The sequence below is a fragment of the Phoenix dactylifera genome, chromosome 10 (genome assembly GCF_009389715.1).
Source record: "Phoenix dactylifera cultivar Barhee BC4 chromosome 10, palm_55x_up_171113_PBpolish2nd_filt_p, whole genome shotgun sequence".
Classification (NCBI taxonomy): Eukaryota; Viridiplantae; Streptophyta; class Magnoliopsida; order Arecales; family Arecaceae; genus Phoenix; species Phoenix dactylifera.
The window spans coordinates 4,303,313-4,329,645 of record NC_052401.1 but is presented as its reverse complement, the minus strand read 5'-3'; the positions used below and the strand labels follow the sequence as shown (position 1 = coordinate 4,329,645).

At 41.2% G+C, this 26,333-nt stretch overlaps 2 protein-coding genes across 6 annotated transcripts; both read left to right on the top strand.

Moving 5' to 3' along the window:
* Positions 1-2,056: 2,056 nt before the first annotated feature.
* On the top strand, positions 2,057-25,122 carry LOC103701612 (protein STICHEL). 5 transcript variants are annotated; one of them, XR_005513647.1, is made up of 9 exons: positions 2,057-2,337; positions 2,441-2,608; positions 16,315-18,378; positions 18,918-19,137; positions 20,113-20,685; positions 22,005-22,785; positions 23,691-23,760; positions 23,835-24,029; positions 24,918-25,122. XR_005513647.1 is itself a non-coding variant. In XM_039130818.1 (9 exons), the coding sequence occupies exons 4-9, from the start codon at positions 16,387-16,389 to the stop codon at positions 23,934-23,936; spliced, it is 3,738 nt and encodes a 1,245-aa protein (XP_038986746.1). In that variant the 5' UTR covers positions 2,057-2,337; positions 2,441-2,608; positions 2,786-2,831; positions 16,315-16,386; the 3' UTR covers positions 23,937-24,425. The 5 variants fall into 5 exon arrangements, 4 of the variants coding, with proteins under 4 accessions (XP_038986746.1, XP_008781968.1, XP_008781969.1 ...); XM_039130818.1 differs by lacking the exon at positions 24,918-25,122 and adding an exon at positions 2,786-2,831 and having other exon boundaries at positions 23,835-24,425; XM_008783746.4 differs by lacking the exon at positions 24,918-25,122 and adding an exon at positions 2,685-2,831 and having other exon boundaries at positions 23,835-24,425.
* LOC103701709 lies at positions 10,069-12,186 on the top strand. The gene is made up of 2 exons (XM_039131089.1): positions 10,069-11,262; positions 11,392-12,186. Exons 1-2 carry the CDS (start codon positions 10,069-10,071, stop codon positions 12,184-12,186), a joined length of 1,989 nt encoding a protein of 662 aa, XP_038987017.1.
* Positions 25,123-26,333: the final 1,211 nt, after the last annotated feature.

Genomic DNA, 26,333 nt, shown 5'->3' with positions numbered 1-26,333 from the left:
GTCCTTTTTGGGTGATGTTCAAATGGCTAGGGGGAAGTTTGCAAGGGAGTATTTTGCAGTTAGAACCCTATCACCTATTACTGACAAAAATTTTACCTGAAAATTGGAAAAAGGTGGGGATGGCTCTGCCTTGGTTTGAACATAGGAAAGCACTAAATAGTGCTCATTTCAAAATCTCATTCTAATATTTTTGATTAAGAAGCTAAATATTGCAAAGCTCACTCTTCTCAGTCTCCTTTTCTGTCTTTCTCTCTCTCAAAAAAAAAAAAAAAAAATTGCATATAATCCTACAACACTCACAATGGCATTCACTTACAGGTTTATGTGCTTTATATTTGTTTTCATTGTCCATCATACGCAGTAAATTTGTGATTCTGCCAGGCTAATGAGAGGTTCAAAGTTCGGCTTTGGATGGTGGCAACCCCCATGGCCCCACCATGTTTCTGGAGGAAGAAAAAAAGTTCATTTGATGCATGAGGGGGTGTTGTGGAGGGCAGCAGCCCTCTTAGAGGATTATTACTAGATAAATCTCATCAATTATACTCTGATTCTTAACTTGCGAAGGTGAAAATTAATTTCGATATCAAATAGACTTACTCTCACTTATTAATCATATTAAATAGTCTCATATTTTGTAAATATATCTAGAGAATGGCCTGTACAATTGTGCAACGATAACAAGCGTAATTAGGTGATCACCAAAGTCCCTTTGATAAGTCTTTTAACACTATAATAAACACAAATAGTTATTATAAATTATAAAAAAATTAGCCAAATTGTCGATGCTTCTTTCTAGCGTCGGCAGGTTAGAGTCGCCATATCCTATTTTTTCTGTAGTGACATGTACCATATTAGAATAACAAGCATATAGTATCACAGAGAATATCTACTTAATGTTTTAATTGTGATTGTTTCCTGTTTTCTGGACTCTAATTATGGGTTAGAGTTTGGACTTTTGAGTGTAAGAATCCTCCAAGGCTCCAATCTTATCTTAAGCATTTTTTGTTTTCGGTGATTTTTTGAAATAGATAATGGTTGTAAGCATACGACAGAGGAAGATTACACTTAATAGTTGGGTGAGAGCAAAATCTCCACTTTCTGTTCTATGTTAGCAACAAAAAAGAAAAAAAATAAGAAAGAAAAGAATGAGAACCTCGCTGAAAATGGGGATGTACCATAGCTCTTCAAAATATCTCCTTTGTATTAAATTACTCATAAATGATACAATTGCAATCATTAATCAAATTCTAATCTCTCGTACTAGTTCTGCATGCTTAATATACTTTTATCTTATTGGTTCTATTGAATTTATAAGTTGCATGGCTTATGACACATATCTGTCCCTTGATTGATAGGATTAGCTTCATGCATCAATTATCTTCATTGAATTAGCTGTGTGTACAAAATAGACCTAGGGTCCAGTGGTCAAAAACAATATGAAATATTGTTTTTGAGAGCTATTTTCTTCACCATATGAAATGGGTTTAATTCAGCCTTATTTTTGTAAAACAATGAAAAGTTTTGCACGTACAAAAAGCTCTTAAAGGTTCACATATGTAACAATCTATGACCGCACATAAAAAGACTAGTCAAAAAATATTATTTGAGTTACTTAGCTTTATATATGTATCTAAGATCTACTCAATGTATAGCCAATATGAGATTAGATACATGTATGCCCGAATCCTTACATACTTCCTCCATTTAAGATATAATATATTTTTCAGGAGCTAGTCCATTTAAATTTTAAATTCCATCATAGATAATATATTTCAATTACAAACACTACAATCAGCTCATGTTCAGCCTAAATAGGATAATTATACCCCCCGTTATTCTATACCTTCAATGTTTTCTTGCTCAATAGTCGATAGAATCATGGTGCATACCATGTAACATTTTTTGTCAGTTGAGGAATCATAACCATCCATCAGCAGACATATCCTTCTTACCCAAAATTGACGGACGGCTACGATCACTCCAAGAATGTAACGGGTCGCTCCTAACTTTTTCTATTTTGTTACCCGCCCACGATGCGCGCTGGCCTTCGTGCGTCTTCGCCGAATAAAGAAGATTTAAACAAATGCGGAAAGAAACACCGAAGGGGGAAATCTCGGCGGGTTTTTGGGGTAAGTTTTTGATTTCGGCGTGTCCGATAGAGGGTACTCAGTGGGGCGCCAGCTCAAACCCTAGAGCTCGTGACAGGATTCTCTGCTGCATTAAATCCCCAAAGATCCCAAGATCTCCTCTCCTTTGATTATTTGATCGCTGGCCATCGAAACCTCCTTTTTCTCCTCGTTTCTTTGCTGCATTCCTTTCTCCGGATCCGGAATTTAGGTACATTTCTTGCTCCAAGATCGCTTTTTTGTCTTCTTGGGTTGGCGACTGAAGTCGCGGTGAGCTAATAGGATTAAATGTTGCTTTTAATGTGCCATCGTAGGTGATTCATGGGTGGATTTTTTGCTGAATTATGAGAAAAAGATCGTTTTTTTCCGGGTCAAAAGATTGGAGATCTTCTTTACGTTAATGCGTGTTTTTGGTGGTGGTGATAGTCATTGGACTACTGAGGATGCTCTGATCCGCAGCTACAATGTCTTCATAATTACCGGTAAGAAATTCTTTTATCCTTAAATCTCGCCTGTGCATTTTTTTTTTTTGTTTTAATCATTCTGCTTGTTTGATAGGTTTATGATTTTTCGGGTGGGGGTATAATTTGATGCTCAAGTATGAAGCCCGAAAAATCCTGGGTTTTGGATGACTATTTTCTCTTCTCTTTTCTATTTAGATGGAAGCAGGACGCGTGCGGCGTGCAGCTTTTGGTTTTTCTTAAGGTAGACTTTGGCACACTTACAGTACAGAGTTTTCTCCTTCACCTCAAGTAGGAGAATTGTTTTAGTTCAAGGATAAGCGTTCCACAAGATTTTTTTTGATGTTTCCAGAAAGTTGCATTTGATTTTGCTGCGTTCATGTAGTGCCAGTGTCCTGATGCCCAATCATCTGGTGTGATCTTCTGTTTCATTTCGTCCTCCAAAGTCTCATTGGAATGCCACTTGTCTCATTCCTTATAAGCCAATTTAAATAATAAAAAAATCATTAATCAAAATAATTCTACCTCATAAACATGTTGTAGGTGTACGCAGGCAATTTTTTCTTTTACATTGCCTTTTGTATTCATTTAGTCTCTTATTTACCCGATTTCATACCAGTATCATTTTATTATCATCATCTCCTTACTATTACTGTTACAATTATGATCTTCCTATCATTGCTGCTGTCATAATAGTTATGCTTCTTTTCATCATCCGTTGCTTTAGCATTTGGAAGGCTGTAATTTCTGATGCCACATTATTACTATTTCTGTTATCATTATTTCATTTATTGTTATTGCTATTAATTTTATATGTATGGTTAGCATGGTTAGTATTGTTTTTTCCAGTTGATAATTATGGTTATAGTCATACTTTTTATTTGTTTCCTAACCTTTATATTTAGTAATAACTCTTCTTAAAGACCTTTTATGCTTGCATATCAAGATCTTCCTTTTTTTTTAAATTTGATGCTGTGGCAATATTCTTGATGTTTTAAATCGAAGGATTAAGAAATAGTAGGTCATAAAAGCCTATTATCCAATTTTTAGCTGTTCTAATCAGTTTGTTGTGGAACTTCAATTTGAAAGTTGGCAATCACAATAAATCTTGTTCCCGGACTGCTGCTGCGCTTGGACTTATATGGTGATGATCATGGAGATGCCATTTTCGACTTGATCCTCTTCACTTGGTTGTTAAGGCTATCTGGTAGAGTCATTATATTTGTGAAAGATTGTTCACATAATTCTTTTTATCAGTTAGGAAAGCTAAGAGTGACTAGCAAATCATGCTTCTCAATAATGGTGAATCATTGGCCTTCAAACACCATTTTGCATTTATTTGTTTCACTGCTGTATTTTCTGTAGACGTTGGAGATATTTTTACTCTTTTATGTTCCCAACATTTGCAGCTGTATGAACTCTTCATGACTTGGAAAATGATTCTATAAGCTATAAACATGTCATATATTCTTCAAGCTACAAAAAAATTTCCAGCCCCTTCTGTGTCTAGAATGTTATAATATCTTCACATATAATGAATTTCCTGAAAATCCTTTTATTACGCTTTTGTGATGGAAAGGTATTGAGAAAGCTTAAGGTAGACGGAGTAACATGATTCCAAGTGTGGTGATGTGGAGAATAATCAAAGAGCCAAAAAGGTTGATTGTGGATTTGAATCCAAGTTGTTGAAACCTTTTAGCAAAGACGATCAACAGACTATTACACTATTTTGCCCTTTCACAAAATTATATGAGCATTGTTGGATTGTTTTTAGTATTTTATATATATCGTAGGAAATTCACAACTTGATCCTTATGTCTGATATAGAGAAGTTAGAACTACAAACCTCTTTGGATCAGGAAACATCTTACAACTGGTGTGGACTATGATTGAATTTTTTTGTTAATGTGTTTTTAGAATGTCACAATGTTAAGCTAAGAAAGAAGTTAAACGAAATACGATCCCCATGCCAGTGATGCAGGGGATATGAAACATGCATTAATGATGACTGTTTGAGGTGTATACAGGTATCTGACACTTTCATAGAAATGATTTTGACTTGATTATAGGATGTGATTTAATGGCAAAACCTTGATGTACCGAGTTATTCTAGTGTCTATGGTATTTCTAGAGATGATTTTAAGTTACTTTTCTTGTAGTTGAAGAATACATTCAATTGAATTGAAACCCGTGTCCTTAAAGAATCTATGAAGTGTACGATAATGCTCCTGAAGCAATGAATACGTCCGGTTATGAACTTCACTTCGTATTCATCACATAATAAAACAAGATATAGAGCTCTTGACAAATCTTGAAGTTTTGAACCATTTCACTAGGGGTGCAAGGCCCACCTAGAACAAACCTGACTAAGAAAACACCTAACCAAACCCACCCAACTCCAAAATTTTCAACTTGAATACAATTTGGTTTGGTCAGGTTTACTTGGGTTGAGTTGGGATTGTTCTTGTGGAAATGCAGGTTAAAAGTTTGGTTGGATCTGATGGGAGCCCTACACAAAAAAAGGGTGTGAATTTAGGTTACGTTGGACTGGGAGCCCTATTGTAGAAATTTAGGTTGGATCAGTTGGGTTGGGTTACTCAAGCTTTCAACACAGATCCAACTCAAGCCTGACCAAGGTTATGTACATTTTGGCCAACCCACAACCAAATTGCATGTTGGGTTTGGGTCAACCCAGCATACCTTTCAACCTACCTGTTAAGGAAAACCCATTATCAAATTCTCTCTAAAATCCAGTTTTGACAACGTTCTCAAAACCCATCGAACATCTATTTTCACTCACATTCATAACTGTACTCTGGATATCCTTCAGCACCTTCTCTTTTGCGGAGATTATTAGTAGAAGTTAAGGGATAGAGCATGTATATTTCCACCTCATGCTGATATGTGATATTTGGTAGTGAAATTTAACTTCCCACATACCCTTCTTACTCCCACCACCTTAGAGTTTCGAGTGAGAGGGATGGTTTGCACAACCCCACAACAAAAGTAAAGAAAAAGGAAGGGATATTTTATGTTAAATTAAGTTGGAATATGAATGAGCTCAGTCTGGTTCAGAAGTATTTAGGTTTCATCCATCATATTCAATTCTGTCTAATTTAATTTTGAGTATGTCAAAACCTAATTTTGGTCAATTCGGCACCAGTTTATGTGTAGGATGGTTGATTCAATTCTTCTCCCTTACAGATAGCATGGTTGTAAGGCCAGAAACTACTTTTCCTAGTAAGGGGTCTAAACAGATGTTTGAATCTGCAACATCTGCTTAAATTCAGTATTGGTCAAACATACTCTTCTTAAAACAACTAAGGGAGAGAGAGGGAGTGACTTGGGATGCGCGCCTAGGGGCGCCAATTTTCGTGCGGCGGGTGGGGACTTCTCCCAAATGCCTGGTGTGAGTGAGGGGGGGCTCCATGCCTGGGGGGTGCACCGGCACTCGTGCCGCCAGTGGAGCATTTCATCAAACAGTGGGTCGCACTGAGAATGGCGGCGTAGGGGATACCTGAACTGGAGAAGACGGAGGCAGGCAGGAGTGACAAGGGGGTGCGGCCTCAGCTAAGAGCAGGCGAGAAGGGCCGGTCGTGGGCGGATGTGGCGAAAGGCCCTTCGAAGGTGCCGACCTGGACCAACCATCAGATTTCGCCCGTGGAGCTGGAAGCCCTGAAGCGGCGGTTTACGGACGTGGTGGAGATCCCGCCGGAGAAGATGGAGCTGGCTAGGGCGGCGTGGCGAGACTGCGGTGATCATGCGCAGCCTGGGCCGCCGAGTTTCGGTGAAATGGATCTGCCGGGAGCTGCGGGTGGCCGGGAAACTCGACTACGACGTCGAGGATTTCACGATGGCGGATGAGACTTTCGTCTTCCGATTTCGGAGTGAGAGGGATCGGGAGGCTGCCATGGAGGCCGGACCCTGGCTGGTGGCAGCTCAACTCCTGACTATGGAGCGCTGGCAGCCAAACTTCGTTCCGGGGACCAACCGGCTGAGTCGGACGGTCATTTGGCTATGGCTTCCGAGTCTGCCGATGGAGTACCGGACGAAGGAGCTGATTTGGAATATAGCGGCGAAGGCAGGCCGTCCTCTGGTGCAGGACAAGGTCACCGACCAAGGTCGGAAACTGGGATTCGCCCGTGTCAAGGTCGAGATGGATGCGTGCGAACCGATTCGGCCGGAGACCTTCATCCAGGTTGGTGCTGACCTACACTGGCGGGCTTTTCGTTATGAGAACTTGCCTAGCTTTTGCTACAGGTGCGCTCGGCTGGGGCACGGAGAGGGAGCCTGCCCGTTTTCTTCCACAACCCCGGCGATGTCCGGAGAACCGGGAGATCTTCATACCCAGGTGCCTGGGATGGAGTTCAAGGAGGGGGACGGGTTGGGAAGCCGGCTGTCCTTTGGTCCGTGGCTGACAACTACCAAGCTTTGGCAGCTGAAGGGGAATAAGCCAGGGAAGCAGACCACCGTGTCGAAGGTGGATCATACGCCGGTGTAGGAGCCCTCTAGGTCGGGGCCGAGGTCCCCTAAAGCCACGACGACCCTCCCCGAGTCGCCCACGGACACGGATGGATGGCAGAAGCCAACCAAGTTAGCCAGGAGGAGGTCGCCGGAGAAGGAAGCGGCGGGTGCAGTGGTGATGGACACCGAGTTGACCAAACTCGGAGTGGGGTCGGGGTTGAACTTGGAGTCCGTCGGAGGGTTGGGTCAATTGGGTCGAGCTGAATTGGGGCGGGCCGAGGTGGTCAGGCCGCATCTAGGCCCATTATCGAGCCTACTACCCAATGATGGACCGGGCCAGGTGGGAACGGGCCAGGCTGCTGTTACCGGGCTGGCTCGTGGATAGGGCCCAAGCCCAATGAAGCGGGCTCGTAGCCCAGCCAAGGCAACCAAGGACCCGAGGGCGAGACGGACTGAGCCGACTCAGCTTCCCCGGTCGATGTCGTCGTCTTCCTTCGACGATCCGCGACTACGACGGAGGGAGGAAGGAAGAAGGCACTTCCGGAGCGCCTCTCTGCCGCCAACGAGGGCCCCTAGCTAGCCGGTGATGGGGGAGCCCTAATAGTTGATGGAGCCGCGGGGACTACGCAAGCGGCGGACGGCACATTTGCGTCGAGCGGACCGACGGTGGTAGATGTGGCCCCACAGTCGCGGGCGGCCGTGGTTGGAGGCGGTGGGAAGCCTCTGGCCACAGGGACGACCCTGGAAGATGCGCCGATGGAGGGGTCCCCGGCACCAATTGTGCAGCGAGGGGTGACATCCGTAGGTCTGCGAAAGGGGGGAGGCCTGTGACGGGAGCTGTGGAGGATGATCCTAGCTCACTGGCTCCGGCAAATTCTTTCCCTGGTGCATCAGCGACGGTGGTGATGAAGGGCATCCTAGGTAGCTCGGGACAGGGGTCAAACTCTCCCATTCAAACTCACGGGAAGGTGGTGCATCTGCTGCATGCGGCGATTCAGGGGGGTGCAGTGGAGTCTGGGGAAGAAACAAGGACAATTATACAGGGACCGATCAGCCCAAGTTGTCAGGGGCGAGCCTCATCCTCATCCCACAGTGTTAAATGAAAATCCTAGCATGGAATTGTAGGGGGGCGGCCAAGCCTTCATTTTTGTGGACGTTCAAGAGATTAGTCCAAATAATTGCCCCGAGGTTTGTTTTCTTTGTGAAACACGGATGTCCGGAGAAGGGTTGCGTCGGGTGTTGCGACATTTGGCAGTTGATTGGGAGTCCTTTGTAATAGAGTCTCAGGGCCTGTCTAGAGGTATTGTGATGTTGTGGAGGCGAGGGGTGGCCTCTATAGATGTTTTTTGTAACTGTTCTTAGCAGGTTGTGATGGTCATCTCGGAACCGAATGAACCCCCATGGGTCCTGTGCGGGGTTTATGCTAGCACTGATTACCGGACTAGGAGAGTCCTCTGGGGTGAGCTGACATGATTGTTGACTCAGAGGGTGCCAACTATGGTGGTGGGAGACTTTAATTGCATCCTTAGTCCCAATGAGAAACGAGGAGGCAGAGTCTATTCTGATTCAGTGGACAGGAGGGAGTTTCGGGAGCTTCTGGATGCGACTGGCTTAGTGGACCTTGGCTTCTCCTGACCGAGATTTACCTAGTGTAACAATCTGTCTGGACGAGCGAGAGTGTGGGAGCGGCTTGACAGGGCCATTGCCTCTCTGGATTGGATTCAGCGATTTTCCTCCTACTAGGTTAGTCATCTTGCTTGGATTGCTTCGGATCACTGTCCTATTTTGATTTCTACAGCTTCGAGCTCCAGCCATCATAGCCGATTTCGTTTTGAGAAGCTGTAGTTGTCATATCCCCAATCTTGGGGAGTAGGTCAGAGAGGCTTGGGGCATGCCAGTGCAGGAAGATGCCATGCAGAGGGTGTCGCGAAGATTGGAGCTCACTAAGCGCCGCCTTCGTAGATGGAATCGGGAGGTAGTGGGCAACATATTCCGGAAACTAGAGGAGGTGGAAGGTTTGATTGCGGATCTTCAGGGGAGGGAGGACCGAGAGGGGCAACTGGAGGAGGGTGAGATGGCTGACTTGCGACGTTACTTGGCATCACATCACTCTTTGCTGCATCAACTGGAGACCTTTTGGAGGCAGAAGTTGAGGGCACAATAGGTCAAAGAGGGGGACCAGAACACTAGCTTCTTCCATCAATCGACGGTCATCAGAAGGCCAAGGAATATGATTCGATTACTAAGAGTTGGGGCGGGCCAGCGGGTGGAGGAGGACACTGCAGTGAGACAGGCGTTGTTTGATTTTTTCATAACCAGGTGGACGGAGGTAGAGGGGCCCTATGTGCTGGTCAGCTCCCCAGGCCGGCAGTCCGACTTGAGGAGGCAGATAATGTAGCATTGATCCAGCCAGTGTCAGACAGAGAAGTGCAGGAGGCAGTATGGGCTTTGGCGGAGGACAAGGCACCAGGACCGGACGGATTTCCGCCCTTCTTTTTTTGGAGGTATTGGAGTATCATTCGGAGGTCAGTGGTGGAGGCAGTGCAGCTATACTTCAGTCGGACGGTGATGGCAGATGACTGGCAGGTCACTTATATCACCTTGGTCCCGAAACGTCAGGATGCGTCGGAGCCGGGCCACTATAGGCCCATTAGTTTGTGCATCACTTTGTACAAGGTAGTGACGAGGCTCATGGTTGGGAGAATGAAGGCTTTGTTGCCCAGCATGATTAGTATGGAGCAAAGGGCGTTTGTGGGGGGCAGGAGTATATCAGATAATATCTTGCTAGCTCAGGAGATGATGAGAGACTTGCAGCGAGCCTCGAGGAGGCGATGTTTGATGGCAGTGAAACTGGATATGGAGCGTGCTTATGACCGGATCCGTTGGGACTTCCTCAGACGTGCATTGGAGAGCTTTGGATTCCATCAGATCTGAATTGACTGGGTTCTTGGCTGTGTGTAAGGGCCTAGCTTTTCTATTTTGGTTAATGGTACGCCATCTCCCTTCTTCGAGCCACTATGGGGCTTCGCCAAGGATGTCCTCTGTCCCCATATCTGTTTATTATTTGCTCTGATGTGCTCTCTTATGCCCTACATATAGCTTGCGAGGACCAGGGGTTGGCTGCCTATAGTCTAGCCCCTGGCGCCTGCCCTATTTCTTATTTGTTGTTTGCAGACAATTGCCTGCTGCTTGCCAGGGCGAGAGCGAGGGATGCACGAGCCTTTCAGAGAGTGCTGGCTGAGTACTGTGCGGCGTCTAGGCAGAGGATTAATTTTCAGAAATCATCTATGCATTTCAATCCGAGCACGGAGAGGAGGGTGCGACGGGAGATCAGGGCGTTACTGGGGATGCAGGAGCAGGAGGGGGCTCTGGACTATCTTGGAGTCCCCATCACCGGAAGGAGGCTGCGGGTAGCGGAGTGTTCCACATTGGTGCAGAGAGTGCAGAGTAGGCTTAAGGGTTGGAGGGCCTCATCGCTCTCTATGATGGGCAGGTTGACGCTGGTCAGATCAGTGCTTTGTTCCATGCCTGTTTACATTATGGCTCATACTGTTGTGCCGAAGATGGTGTTGGTGGGGATAGAGCGGCTTATGCGTAGCTTCCTGTGGGGCTCCTTGGGGAGGGGTCATGGGATGCATCTGGTGGCCTGGGAGAGAGTTTGTCTGCCTCTGAGTGAGGGTGGTTTGGGGGTACAGTCACTCCTGGCGAGGCGGGCAGTGCAGATTGTTCTGGAGCCACATGGACACTGGAGTCAGATCATGATAGCGAGATATGGTCGGGCAGGCTTAGTGGGCCAGGTTGTGGGCAGCCGGAGGAGCTCTTTCATGTGGCGAGAGGTTGGGAGGTATCTGCCTATGGCCCGAGCACACTCTAGGTGGTTAATTGGCGACGGCCAGACCATTGACGTGATGAAGGACCCATGGGTGGATGCACTTCCGCTGAGCTTGTGGCCGACGATGATCAGTGGTGAGGGGGCTGTGGGACTCCGGATATGCGATCTCCTCGTGCCAGGGGTTATGGAGTGGGATGATGACAGACTGGGCCAGTTGTTTGGGGAGCACTTAGCGGAGCGGGTGCGGGCTCTTTCCGTCCCGGGATCAGCAGGTCCTGATGTTAGGGTATGGAGCACCACCTGCAGGGCTAGAGTCAGAGTTGGTGATGTTTCTCGGGTTCTTCAGCAGGAGTCCGAGTTGGGCAGGGACTGTGGTTGGGTATGAAGGTTCGGCCTACAATAGAGGATTGCACTATTCCTCTGGAAGGTGGCCTGGGATCGCCTGCTGACTAGCTCGGCGTTGAGCCGACGGAGAGTTAGCATTTCTCCCTTGTGCACGTATTGTAAGGTGGAGGAGTCAGTGGATCATGCACTTTTTCAGTATGTTTGGGCGAGGACTTGGAGGCTGTCAGGGCTCTCGGAGGGTACTTGGAGCCAGAGGGATAGCTTTCTGGAGGTGGTTCGGCGTTGGTCTAGCTCCCCTCAGATGCGTTTTGCGGCTATTAGGGCGTCATGCATAGCTTATCAGGTGTGGATGGCCAAGAACGTCCGAGTTTTTGGCAAGACCAGTCTGTCCCCACGGTTTGTGATGGAGCGGGCACGGGCACAGGCAGCAGAGTTCTTTCATGCAGATACGGACTATGGACCTTTGACAGCTTGGGACACCTGGGGCCCCCATCCTGCTTCGGCAGCTTCTCATATGGTGTTTTTCACCTGGGATCCCCAACCCCCGAGTTTTCTCAAGATCAATTTTGATGGCTCAATCCAGGATGGAGGCAGGAGGGGAGGGGCCGGGTTTGTCATGAAAGGCCTGGATTCCAGCACGGTGGCAGCAGAGGGCTGTCAGATCTTCGACATCTCGATCCCAGGGGCTGAGCTGCGAGCGACTTGGATGGGATTGTGGTATGCGCGATTTGTTTTTCGGGCGAGTTCCATCCTCTTGAAGGGAGACTCGGCCACAGTGATCAGCTGGGTTCGAAAGGGCCCTCCCAGCGATGGAGGAGTTCATTTTTTGCTCCGTGACATATGGTTGATGGTGAGGGAGGGGGTGCTTTTTCGAGCTATGCATGTATATCGTGAGGCCAACGGAGCAATGGACTGGGTGGCGGCGTATGTTGCGAGCCACTCAGGAGACACCCTATAGGTTGGTGAGGACGATTTGCCTGGTGCTTTCCGGGATCTTTTGTATGCAGACTCTTCTAGGTGTATTCGTACCCGTATAGTATGAAACGCCTGCTTTAGCAAAAAAAAAAACATACTCTTCTTTTTTTTGGTGGTTGGGGGGGGGGGGGGTGCAGGAGGTTTAAATATTGCTTTAAAGAGACAAATTCAGCATTTCTTTCAAATTCTTCTTTTGAGTTCCTGCATTAGTGCTCTAGTGCATAATGTGCTATAGCCTGGTGGCTGTCCTCCAACTGGACAACCTTCTTGCTTGGAACCTTTGGAGGTTCTTTCCCAAGGTTATGATAAAGGTAATTCTTGCAATCATTTTTTAATTGGTGACACTCCCACAATTTTTCAAAAAAAAAGCCTTTTGTTTCCTCTTCATGCAAATATCAATGTACCGGAACAAAGTTATTGAATTGTATTGTTTGAAATTTATGAACAAAACCTCAATAAGATGACCTCTCTGTAATCTTTTTCTGCAGAGATTTTTGTATTTCATTTCTGTAATTTAATTTCTAGGAAATTATTTGCCCAATTTATTTTGGAATATATGAAGTATTAACAAAAAAATAATGGAGGAAGGAGATGGAGGGGTATGGAAAAGTATAAAGAGTGAAAGAAATGAAATGCAGCGGATGAGAAGATTAATTTCTTTTCATTTTTTTCATTTGCGATAGCAAATTTCAGATAGGTTAAATTTAGGCTTGAGCTTGATTAGGCCAAGCACTTGTCTTCATTGGCTTAACATCTTTATCAGTTCTCTAAGTAATGTTTTCTGAGTGAACAAGAGTTGCAGCTTGACTCATATCGGATGATTTATCAAATGAGTAAGTTTTTAAGAGAGACAATCTACATCTTTGTATTATTTTTCCTAATTTAAATAGCACAAGCCAAACAAACAGATGAAATGATCTATTAAGTATCAAGAGACATCCTCCACTTGTAATGTCATCAGAAGTGCTTGTTATCATAGCTAAAGATTAACTTTGTTACAAACTGAAGGCTTATGAAACTTGGATATCATTGAAAGATTTGGATGTAAGGCAAAGTTCAAAGATATGGCATGACACCATCCAAAATTTTGGACATGGGATTATGGATATGAGTTCTACAATTTAACACATTGATGCATTAGTATATGAGGTTGCATATGCTTGCTCACATCATCCGTTCAACCAAAATGAGCATGATCCTCTTGGATGCTTTGTCTCTCTTCTCATGCTCTACTTCTATGGAAGAGGCAGACCGTGTACTTTAGTTGAATCCGTCTAATCCTCTTGCATCTAAATTCATCTCTTCCTCTCCCCCAACCCACAGAAAAAGAAACCTCTCCTTGCACTCTTTATTGTAGTCTTTTCGCAAGATTGAACCCTAGGTGATTGGTTCTCTCTCTCTCACCTTCTCTCATGTGGATACAATCTGAAGGATCAGATCCACAAAAATTTGCTGAAGTTATTTAAATTAAAATTTTTGATACAAATTCCAAATTAAATTTGGATCTTATGCACCATAAAAAGATGAGAAAATTATATTTAGGGATCAATTATGATCTAAAAGCCTAGGAAAGACTATATTTATGCACAAACATGCCCCAGACAGGCAAAAACTAGGCTTGGGTCCACCATACATGATCAAGAAGGATAATGCTTAAAATTTCTTTACTCTTCTACAATATCTCAGGGATGCCCTTACCCCTACATATGTAGGCTTTACTCCTAGGATTAAACCAAGTCATGTAGTAAATAAATTTATCCTGAACATTGAACTAAACTTGTGACAAACCAAAACAAGAAAATGGCATCTGTGTCTCCAAAGCTGTCATAGTAATTTCTTTCCATGACAACTTGGTTAGAATGAGCATTTTGGTGCATCCAACATATCTAAAGGATGTCCCGTCGAGGCATACTAAAATCATAGTATTTTGCATGAAATTGGCATTTGAATCTTAAGGCAGGGACCCTTGAAGTTTGGATATAATTAAATCCAAGAAAATAGAGAAAAATAAAATTACTTTGAAGAAGAAGACTCATCTAAGTCTAGATCATATCATTTCTCCTCTCTACATCGTATGATGCTCGTTTTCCTTGTGGTTGCTGTCACTAGTTGGCAACAAGGAATGTCCGGCCATCCATCCTGGCAATTTGCGTAGGCATGGAAGCAAACATTGTAGCTAGGGTGCGAGGGAAAATAGGATTTTGCTTTGATATTGAGGGGGAAAAATATCCTGAATCTAACTTCCAACCTCACAATTTTAGGTTTCTCATGGGTTTGATTTTCCCAAGTGTGGCAAAACTTGGCCTAGACTCTCCAACTTGCCCAAGTCTAGCTGAAAATTTGGTTTGGGTAGGCCTTTTAAAACCCTGGACAAATTCCAGTTACCCTGAACACAATCAGCCAAAGTACAGGTCTTGTTTGGGTCATGTATCAGTTTGATTAAAGGGTACTGGGAACTTAGTTACAATTGTCTTAATCTGGTTTAGGAAGCTAAGTCCCAACTCCTGAGTTATCTATACTAGGTCTCTACCAGCTGATTTTGTTGTTTTGCAAAGATGAGATTGGGCTTTTATTCTAGTAGAATGGATATTTTCTGAGTATTGAGGATGAATATTTTATGTTGTCTTACTTTTCTCTACTTTTGTAGTAGTTTTTTCTTATATAAACAGAATATTATGTTTTAAACTAGGTGGACTTGAACTTGGCTCAAATTAGAGAGGGTTCGGTATGACTTTACAGCGTACCAACACATTGAATCTACATATGGTTAAATTTTGCATGTTTGACCCAACTCAAATTTGATATGACCTGAACCTGACCAGGCCCACCTGATTTGCCACCTGTAGTTTTCCTCCTTTGATGCATTCATCTTCCCATGTAAATGTGCCATTTGTCAGAGGTGCTTGATCTTCCTTTTCTCATGACAAGCCTTTTCTTTTCCTTTTTTGTGTGCTTGATCCTCCTTTTCTATTTTCTCCTTGATATTCTTCTTTTAGGTTTCTCCTATGGCAACAGTAAGTTTGTATCTTTGATTTAAAAGTGTCATTTGACCTGATCTTTTACTATTGCCTCAAGGAAATATTGGGAAATTTCAGACAGCACAGATGAGAAATTTTGCTTGTTGAAAAGTGAGAACTTTTTATTGGGTGTGGGCATATTCGTACACGCATTGTATGAAGAACCCGCCAAAGCAAAAAAGCAAAAAAAAAAAAAAAGTGAGAACTTTTTGCTCTTTTGAAATCTTGAACTCTTCCTAACTTTAAAAAGCGCTTGAATTTTTAAAATTAAGAATCACAACAATTTTTTGGATCTTGTTTGCAAGCCATGTGAAGTTGATGATTTGATTCTAGAAGTCATCATGTAACTTCGTATTATACACTGTATGGTTACAATTGTTGTATAACAGCTTAGTTTGATAGTTTTGGCAAATCTTGTTTCCAGATCACAAAATTAGAAAAAACAATCTTTAGGCAGTGCCAAGTGACTTTATTAAATTTACAATTTGAGAGCCAATAATCAGTCCTTTTAGTAATTTCTAATTTAATAAATTGTAAGGATTATGTTTTCTCAAGAGATAAACATACATGATACCTAGGAGACTTTCATTTACACCTCAAGGTCTTACAATGCCGAATAGTGAGGGTAATTTTTTATTGGAAGTGGAAATAGTAGTTCAAAGGTGAGTTAATACATCAAAAATTTTTGTAGGATAAGAACATCTTTCTATGTTTTAGACTAAATCTTTTATCTGGAATATTAATTATTTCTGTCATCAATTGATCATTTGGTTGCATGCAAATAACTTTTTTTTTTGTAGTATTTTTCTCCTTTTTGTTTCATATCGTCCATATGGGGATTTATGGTCTAAAACTATGCATGTATTCTATGAGTGCATAAATGAATCTTAATCTGAATAAAATTTCTTTTTATCATTCATTCTTTGTAGAATTAGTAAGTTTGTTTTAGTTGCCTTTTACTTGCAGTCTTTTTGTGTATGACTCCTGAAAGATCACTTTTTTTGCCTTTTTTTTTCTTTTTAAATTTCAACGTCATAGTTCAGCTATCCGGCATCACTTGTTCTTTAATAGTACAGAACTATTATCATATGCAGGTTAGCGAGTTCTGGACTGCTACTATGTGTTGGATTTGTAGTCTAAAGTCACGTTCTGGTTTGTGAGAGAAAATGGTGGATATACGTGTTGGTCCAAGTGAACTTCACCTGAAGAAGGAGCTTACTGCACTTCGAAAGGCACGGTATTTACGTGACCCTGAAACTTGTTCATCTTGGAGGTCCCCCTTAAGTTCCAAATTGTTTGCAGTGACTTCTAGTTTGAACAATGAAAATGGGATCAGGAGGAACCTAACAGGAAAAAATAATTGTGGTGCATCACTGGAACCACCTTCAAGAAGTGAAAACAGAAGGAAAAATGTCTACCTTTATAATTGGAGGCATCATTCTAGTAAAGCTAGTGGCAGTGGAATTAAATTGGATGATGATGACAGGCAAGAATCAGTTGAAGGGAGTCCAGAGGACAGCTTGAGCTATCCTTATGATTTAGATTCTAAGAGTGATACTTATCTTCAAGCTCCTGTAAACGTTTATAGGTTTGCAGGAGCAAATTCAGAGACTCCAGTTAGAAGAACTGTGAAACAGGCGAGAAAAAGTTCTATTTCAAAAAAGGGGGTAATTAAGCATTCAGCAGTTTCAAAGCTTCTAGATCTTCCATCCAGCTTGTTAGGAATTCTTGACTCAGTTGAGCAGTCCGATGATACTGAGAACTGCAATTCTGAGGATTTATGGCAGTTAACAAATGGGCTAACACAGAAAACTGGCTACCTGTCTCGCACTGACTCACCTTTGTTCTCTGGATCTGGATGTGGGAATTGGTCATGTTCGTCCAAAATCCGAAGAAGTACTAGAAGGGAAGGTTCATCTCATTCTTATACTCCTGCCTCAACTAGCTCTTACTGCAGACATTATGGAGCTCGAAACCCCAGTACTGTTGGGTCATGGGATGGAAGTGCTGCTTCTTATGATGGGGATGAATTGGACCAACCAGACTTACCAAGGCACCAAGGATGTGGCATTCCATGCTATTGGCCAAAGAGAGCTAAAGACACAGGCTGTGGAGGTTTTTATTCTCCTTCACTTTCTGATACTTTAAGGCGAAAAGGTAGTAGTATTCTTTGTGGGAGTCAGACATTGTATAATAAGAAGAGATCATCTGGTTCCCACAAGCAAAAATACCTTTCAAAGACTTCCCAAGGTTTGCCACTAATGACTAACAGTTGTGATGGAGGTGGTTCATCCTTAGATACAGCTAGTGATGAACTGTCCACTAACTATGGAGAGCTTGATTTGGAGGCAATGAGCCGGTTGGATGGAAGGAGATGGTCTAGCTGTAAAACCCAAGAGGGAGTGGAATTAGGCCGAACTGAAGAGGCCGAGTTGGACATCACAGAGCAAAGAAGCTTGAGCCAGAAGTATCGGCCAAGGTCTTTTGATGAAGTAATTGGCCAAAATATTGTCGTTCAGTCACTTAATAATGCCATCTTTAGGGGTAGAATAGCCCCTGCTTATCTGTTTCAAGGCCCACGTGGGACAGGAAAAACATCAATTGCAAGAATATTTGCTGCAGCCTTGAACTGCCTATCTACTGAAGATAACAAACCATGTGGCTTCTGTAGTGAGTGCACCACTTTTTCTGGTGGAAGTGGAACAAATTTCAGAGAAGTGGATGCCACCAATAAGAAGGTTATAGATGGAATTAGGTTATTGGTAAAATATTTGGCCATGGCTAAAACATTTTCGCGATACAAAGTCTTTGTCATTGATGAATGCCACATGTTATCTTCCAAAATGTGGTCAGCCTTTACGAAATTTCTTGAGGAACCACCACCTCGTGTTGTCTTCATATTCATAACTATCGAGCCAGACAACTTGCCCCAAGCTATTGCATCACGGTGTCAGAAGTACATTTTTTCGAAGGTTAAAGATGCTGATATAATCCTCCGGTTGAGAAAGCTTTCTGCTGCAGAAAACCTTGATATTGAATTGGAGGCTCTAGATTTGATTGCATTAAACTCAGATGGTTCACTTCGGGATGCAGAAACAATGCTAGATCAACTGAGTTTGCTAGGAAGAAAAATAACCACTTCTCTTGTTAACGATCTAGTGAGTTTGCTTCCGAATATCTCTGTTCATTACAGTTTCCTTGCATTTTATCTTTCTGATATTAGTTTTGACAAACTGATACTGATCTGATTTATCGAATGCTGGTGAAGGTGATCATTATCTGGGAAGGTATTAATGACAACAAAACATGGGTTCACTCTGTAGAGTCTAAAACGTACCAAGTGATATTGTTAGAAGATTTCTGAGCATTTGGTTAGCTTTTGATTTCGGGAGTCAATAATCTGAAAACAGGATTAATCTTTGCACTTTTTCCAGGATATGTTTATTTAGCATTTGTGAGTTTCTGTGTTTGTTTTTTGATGAAGTTTTTAAATCTCTATATTAGAATTATCAGTTTTTGGGTTTTGATTTCACTGATGCTGTCAATAATAGCAACTGTCATAGTCAAACAGGCATTATAAATTTTTTAGTGAAACTAAAGATTGTTAAATATTGGCTTGGACTTTTCCTTTATCTTGAATTTTGTAGTAGGATTGACTTCTTTTATATCAGAAGCAACTTATTGTGTAAACTTCCAGGTTGGGGTTGTCTCAGATGAGAAATTACTTGATCTTTTGGAGATAGCCATGTCATCAAACACTGCAGAAACTGTCGAAAGGTCCAGAGAGCTGATGGATTCTGGTGTTGATCCGATGGCTCTGATGTCTCAATTAGCTGGGCTCATAATGGACATTATTGCTGGAACTTACCGGTTGGCCAACTCGCAATGTGGTACTACAACTCTTGGCAGGCGAAGTTGTGAGTATACAAAGTTCAACTAGTACTCCTTTCTGTCACCTAAATCAGTACCTTTTAGTAAAATGAACACATAGTGAGCTCAATATCTTTATGCATAGTATGTGATACCCTTTATTCTTGAGGCAAACTGCTCAATCAATATGCTAATTTCAAATTGGGCCTTTGTCATTCAAACATGGAGCAGATTCATTTCATAAATGCTGCTCAGATGGTTTCAGGCTGTCAAATTGATGGGTCATGCACATGTAAATCCATATGAAGTTTTCGGAGAAAAGTATCATTTTGGTTTGAATCAAGTCCTGAAGGTGGTGTTATATTCAACATGAACTCAGAAAAATTCATGTTACCTGATTAATATTTCTTGTTACCAATGTACTGTCAACATTTGACTGTATTAATATCAGTTTACTGTGGCATTCTTATATCTTTGCATAAGTTGCAACTTTTTTTTTTAATTTAATTTCATTATCATCATTGATTGTACCATTTTGGCATAATTCTTTGGTTTCTCTTCTGTCATTTGCTACTATCAACAAGTGATGCTAAAGTCCTGCAAGATTCATGGATCAGGCTCCCATTCAAGCATGGCTCTATCAGCTAAACACCTCCAGTACAAATCCTATGAGAAGGAAAAAAGACCTTCATTGGTCTTTTTTTTTCTTTCTGCAGCCCAAAGGCTGGATAATGGACAGGCCCTTAAAAAATGCAAGCTACATGGACCAACAGGTCCGATTCTTGCAGGATTGTTAGCCATATCTAAATAGGCCCCAAATGTTTTGCTTCTGCCCCTTTCACATTTCTTTACAGCAGTACTATTTTCTAAATTTAAAATGTCACATCAACTATATCTGCATGTGTTAATTTTTGTCCACATAAACTGTATCTGATAATGGTGGTGTATGTTGTTCTGCAATTAACTCAGATTGACTCAAAGGTCTGATTCTTATATTCCTTTGCCCCTGGATTATTCTCCAGTAACTGAAGCTGAATTAGAGAGGTTGCAACAAGCATTGAAGATTCTTTCAGATGCCGAAAAGCAGTTAAGGCTTTCAAGCGAACGCTCAACATGGTTCACTGCAGCTCTTCTACAGCTTGGCTCTGGCCATAATCTGGAAACTAATCAATCAAGCAGCATCTGCAAACACAGTGCTAAAAAATTTAATGATAATGCATCTGAAATGGTCAAAGACATCCCACTTTGCAAGAACAAGTCTCATCCTTCACTTATGCCTCAGGAACTAAATGTAGGTTTGATTCCTAGATCGACCAATGGACATCCAAGCCTTAATGGCTCATCATCATCATATAGAATGACAATGAATGAGAACTTAATCTGTGATGTGTTGCCTTCACATAGTAGATTTGTCGATAGAAGCTTACTGGATTCCACACAGACAAATGATGCCCCAGGAAAAAGAGTTGTAAGGTGTGTAAGCCCTGAGAAGTTGGCTGAGATTTGGAGAAGGTGCATCCAAAGATGTCATTCGAAGACATTGAGAGAATTACTTGGAGTTCATGGAAAGCTAGTATCAATCACTGAACATGAAGGTAGGCCATAATTTTATCCCAGACTATTATCTGACTAAATAGTTGATTGACATGCTCTAGACCGACATAGGGAAGCTTTCTCTGCTTGACTACTCATTTACTTCTCTTAAGCATTTATTACATGTCTGTGCACTTGTTTGTGATCATATTAGTAAGGATTGAATTAATTGTGCCAGTGGCATTCTGGCCTGGAGCTAGCCAGGTACATATAAAGGTCATGCCTGACATGCTGTTTCATGCTGGTGCTTTGTATGCTTGGCATGCACTAGCATGCACAGGCACTGTAGCATGCCCAATACTGGGATGCAGCTGGTATCATGCCAGTGCAGTGTGCCAGCAAAGCGCTGATACTGTATTTATCATGTGATGCCATGCCGTGGTATGCTGATCAGCTCTGCAATCCTTCCATGTATGTAGATAATGCTTATGTTGTCATGTGGAATGTATGACCTTGGCCACCAGCCAGAAGTCAAGACCAGATTGGTGCTCCTTGGAACTAATAAATAATAGTCCTTTAGTCTGCTTCCATTTAATTAAACTTTTCGCACTTTTGTTTTTGATACCTTGCTACAACTCAGTAAGGGTTCTACTGTGTGGAGATCCTTGAGGCAGTAGCACTCAACAATTGAAATCAGCAGCCAAAATGTACCAAAAAAAAAAACAGCAGCTAATTAGCCTGTTGTACATTTTAGGTTCTTGAGGGAAAGCATTAAAATCAAGTAAATGTCAAACTCTTGATGACTTATATATTTCCATGATTTTCTATTTCTATGGAAGCTTTAGCCTTATATATTATCACACAATGCTCCATAGCTTATGATATATGTGAAATTATATATGTCTAGAGGTGTATGTACGGGCAGATTTCAAGTATTAACATATCTTGAACACTTCTGAAAAAGTTTAGAGATAAAAAATAATTTTATGTAATTTTTGGAACTTTGCATATTTAAGGCAATTAAATTTCATAGCATGTTCCTGAGAATTCTGATATTTCGGGACCTCTGAGATAGCTGTTGCCTGGCTGTTAAATTTTTCTTATGGGCTGCTGCACCCAGCCCTTCAATGTTTATCCTTGACCTCATGCACCATGTCTGCAGGGTTATAAAAATTTTGTTATTGTGTTTCACATAAAACACAAGTTTATCAACGCTTTCCATTTATAGTGGATATTATATTCAAAACTGTTTCTTTATATTTTGTTACATACCCTTTTTTAAGCTAATATTTTTTGTATCTACAAAAGGCAAATAGCTGGTCAGTCATTCGTATTGCAATGAAGTTGCTTGCATGTAAGTTAATGTGCTACTGCTTTGCAGGCATTTTGGTTGCTTTCATGGCATTTGAGGATAAGAATATAAAACCCAGAGCTGAGAGATTCTTGAGAAGTATCACAAACTCAATGGAGATTGTGCTGAGACAGAATGTAGAGGTCAGATTAGGACTTTTGACTGAAACTTTCATGTCAAACTCTCCAATCAACAACCTGACAGAAGTAATCACAAACCTGGATAAGGAAAGGAAGGTAGAATCTGATATTTTAAACAAATCTTCTGATAAAGATGGACTCAAAGGGAACCCCAACATGACTAGGAAAAGTTTGGATCATTCTGATGGAAGGATGCAGAGAACACAAGAGAATAGCTCTCAGGTGGCAGACAAAGACTTGCAAGTGGCAATTTTTCCCATGTTTTCTTCAGAAGGAAATAATGGAGCTAGCAACACCAAAGAGACAGCCCAGGAGTTTTTAATGCAAAGGACACACATGACACCTACTGATGAGCGAAGGTTGGAGAATGCATGGCTTCAAGCTGCAGAAAAGTATAGGCCTGGATTTGCTAGTCTTCCAAAACCTGAGAAGAACCAAGTTCTGCCACAAAATGGTGTCACTTGTCAGAACCAAAATCAGTCTTCTGCTGCACAAGATATGTCACTAAAACAATGGGAAAATGAATTGAATAATGAGATTAGAACTTTAAAAATCAGCTATACTCAAGGGCACCAAGAGGAACAATTTGTTGGGAGCGTCAATCACTATGCCATTTCTCCTAGTTTGTTACACAGTAACGGCTACAATACCAATTTTGACAGAGAGAACCTGTGAGTTATAATTTCTTTCAATATATTTTGAAGCAGACAAGTGTATTTATCAAATTCTCTTCGTCTGCTATTGCCATTTTTTTATTCTTTAAAATTCGTCTTATGCAATCTAGAACTGAATCTTAATGATCTAAGTTAAAGGTACATCATATTTTGTAAAAATTGTTGTAAACATGTCACACAAAATGATTTTCAATCTTTTCTTGTACAGCAAGAATAATGTTTATTATTTACTGCTGTTGACGTACTCATGTTTGTTATTCAAGTTTTCATCTTAAATTTGTATTTTCAGTTTAAATTTTCTACGATGGAAACTGGTAATACATTATAGAACAATTAATCAGCTAGCTGATACAGTGTTGGCTGGTTGTTACTTTGTTTTGACATTAGTTTTATAGTGTGACTAAAGATGGGTGAAATAAAACAGCAAATACTGTAGAGTACTTTTTGTTGTTAAGACCAATATCTTTCCAATGTTTTCTTGAGTCGACGTTCGTTACAGTTCATCACAGCATGGGGTTATAATATCAATAACTTATGATATGTTGATAATGGTGGATATGTTAATATACCAATATCTAGTGTGTAGAATTGAAGCTTCTTTCCAATTTTATTTTGGAGATGTTATTTCCTGTATTTACAAATCACATTCAGGCTAGATTTTTTTTTTTTGGACATGGTCAGGTGTTTAACATTTGTCTAATAAGGCAAAGTATTGCAAATTTTGGTTTTGATTTGTTTCTTTTCTCTTTTCTTGAGTCTCAACATTCAAACCATTTTAATTTTGTTGCTTTTTGATTTGAAACCCAACAATAGATTTTATAATACCTTGATTCAATCCATGTTGATGTTATTCAATCATTTTCATTTTTTTGTTGGCTATACTAATTATCACCATACTGCAGGGGGTATGAATCCGGACCTGGTTGTAATGGGCTCTTTTGTTGGAAAACTCGCACACCTCAGGGAGGAAAGGTAACAGTTCTCATTTACACTGTTCTTCAGGAGGTTTAGACACCCAAAGTGACCAAGACTATTTTTATTATCAGGTGAGACAAGGAACTCGTGTACGGTCACAAAAGACTTGTCGCCTTTCATTGTATGGGCTCTGTGGGAAGTCGACATCGATTGAAAGCAGATTCAGGAAATGATTAAACAAAATCAGAAATATAAAACCTCTGAAATGCATTTCTTCTTGCACCTTGTATATTTTCATAGAGCCATTCATTCTTCACATATAGAAGGTAATTTGATGAGTCTGCCATCTCTTCAGATTTTGCTAGCTCGAGTCATTTTCCATAGGGAACAGAATAAAAACGATGGAAAACCAAGACAAATTCCTTCCAATATATTCGCTTCAGAACAGGTGGCTGATCGAGTTGGTTATTCTGAGGAGAATGCATTTACTCTTCATGCTGGAGGCAGATGCTGTAGTACAACATTGATGAATTGTGTCATTCAAATTTCTAGTTTTTTTTGTACCTGCATGGTGTTAAATTACCATGCATGTACTATGATGGTGCTTGCATCACGGAATGAATCATCAATTAAAATGTATTCTCCCACTTATATGGAAAATGGATGAACAGAGCACTTGCACAGGGTTAAAATGAATAAATGATGGCCCTCTTTAACATTAATGTGTTCTGCTGATTGATCCCATTCTGCAAGTAGTTCATATATTTGGTGAAGCTTTTTGAGTTGAGAATTTATGCAATGCAGAAGATGGGTTCCCAATCACTAGGACACAGTTGATGGATACTAAATCTATTGTTTCTTGGACTTATCAAGCAATTTGGCAAATCAATATACATTATACTGTATAGAGACAGCCTTCACACTCTTATCCAGCATAAATTGTGGCCACTCTAAGTTCTAATGTACTTAAAAGTAGCATTCTCCAACAAACTGCAACTATTCTGAGGAAATGAATGAGCATATCAGTCTAGAACATACTAATATACGAATTCTTTTCAAGTTCATCACTTCTCAAAAATAGAAGAGTAGCTAAGTTTAGCAGAAATTATTGCAATTGCTGCAGGGGAGTCTGGGGTAACTGAAGTCAAGGATATTTAATTATGTAAGAATCGAGAGGATCGCTAACCATGGTTGTTCTGAATTATCCCATGCAGGTTGAAGCAGTAACTTGAATGATGGTGCAGTGGCAACAAAATTTCAAGCAATCAGGGAGAGCTTGGATGTTAAAATATTACATGAATGGTTTGTGATGGTATGACTTAATTTTGTGCAACGATGGTCTTCCCTCTCAGGAATTTATGGAGAAGGATAAGACAGAATTCTAAATTAACGATGTGAATATGGAGACTTGTTCTAGAATTGCACTGCTAGCATAAAGCAATACTGTTGAGAATGATGTTAACAAAAGAAGCGAGCACAAAAATAGAGGCTTTCAAGCAAGTGCCTAAAACAAGGTTTTCTTCTTCTAAAATAATTAATATAAGGGAAATAACACGAATTCTACTGCACTAGGTTATTGCAACTTCGACAACCCTTTATACCTTCCCTATAAGGAGATTTTCCATTCTTTTATGCTTCATTGGAAGAAAAACTTAATCCTTTGATTTGTGACATTGCTAGTGGATTACAATAATGTTAAATACTTTTGGCTGTGTTGCCATTTTTCAGTTGGTTATATAAGTTTGGAATATGGATGTATCCATCTCTCAACTCATTTGCTGCATCATTTATATAATTTAAGCTCAAGTTTCACATAAATATTTTTTTCTCTTGCAACCTACTTGTCAATTAAAGGTTGGAAGGTTAAGGGTAGATTAAGGAATCCTTAAGAGCTTTTTAAATGAGAACAAAAGTTTAAGCAATTATGAGAAAACTAAAAAATAGAAAGAGATTAGAAGGTGTAGGATGATAGTAAAAATGAAGGGTTGTGATACAAGCTAGTCAACCGAGCAAGAAGCTATGAATTATGAAAACTAGGGGTTGTCTATACTATTCTCTATGAATTTTCTTCATTCTCCCAACTCGAACTTGATAGAAAATAACGAACCCGACGGATCTCTTGCTACATGCCTCATTGCTCCAGAATCTACAATCCAATTAGAAGCAGAATAAGCAACGGGCACCGTTGTGTAAACATTGTTAGCCTAGATGCACAAATATAATTAAATATTTCTAATATTCAAAAACAATAAATAAGAAGAATAAACTAGCAAATAACTAACTTGACAATATAATAATAAAATGAAGAAAGAGAGAGAAGATGGCTTGTGGATCGAAGCACGCTGATGCGCTGTCCCAGGAAAGTTTATGCCCCCCACGCACGGGTCTGCTGGCACAGATCTCCTAGAGATACGACGACCCAATACAGAACCACGTCTTCCCCGTCAGTGCGCCTCCAGGGAAGAAAGAAGAGCACGTTCACGCTTGCAGATAGCTCAAAAGAAACTTAGAAAAATTATGAGGAGAAGAAAAATTTTCTTTATTTCTTTTCTCCCCAATGATCCCTAGAGCCTTTTTTTATCTAGACTCTTGGAATAGGGAGAAGAGAAAATTTTGATTGTCCTTTGAAA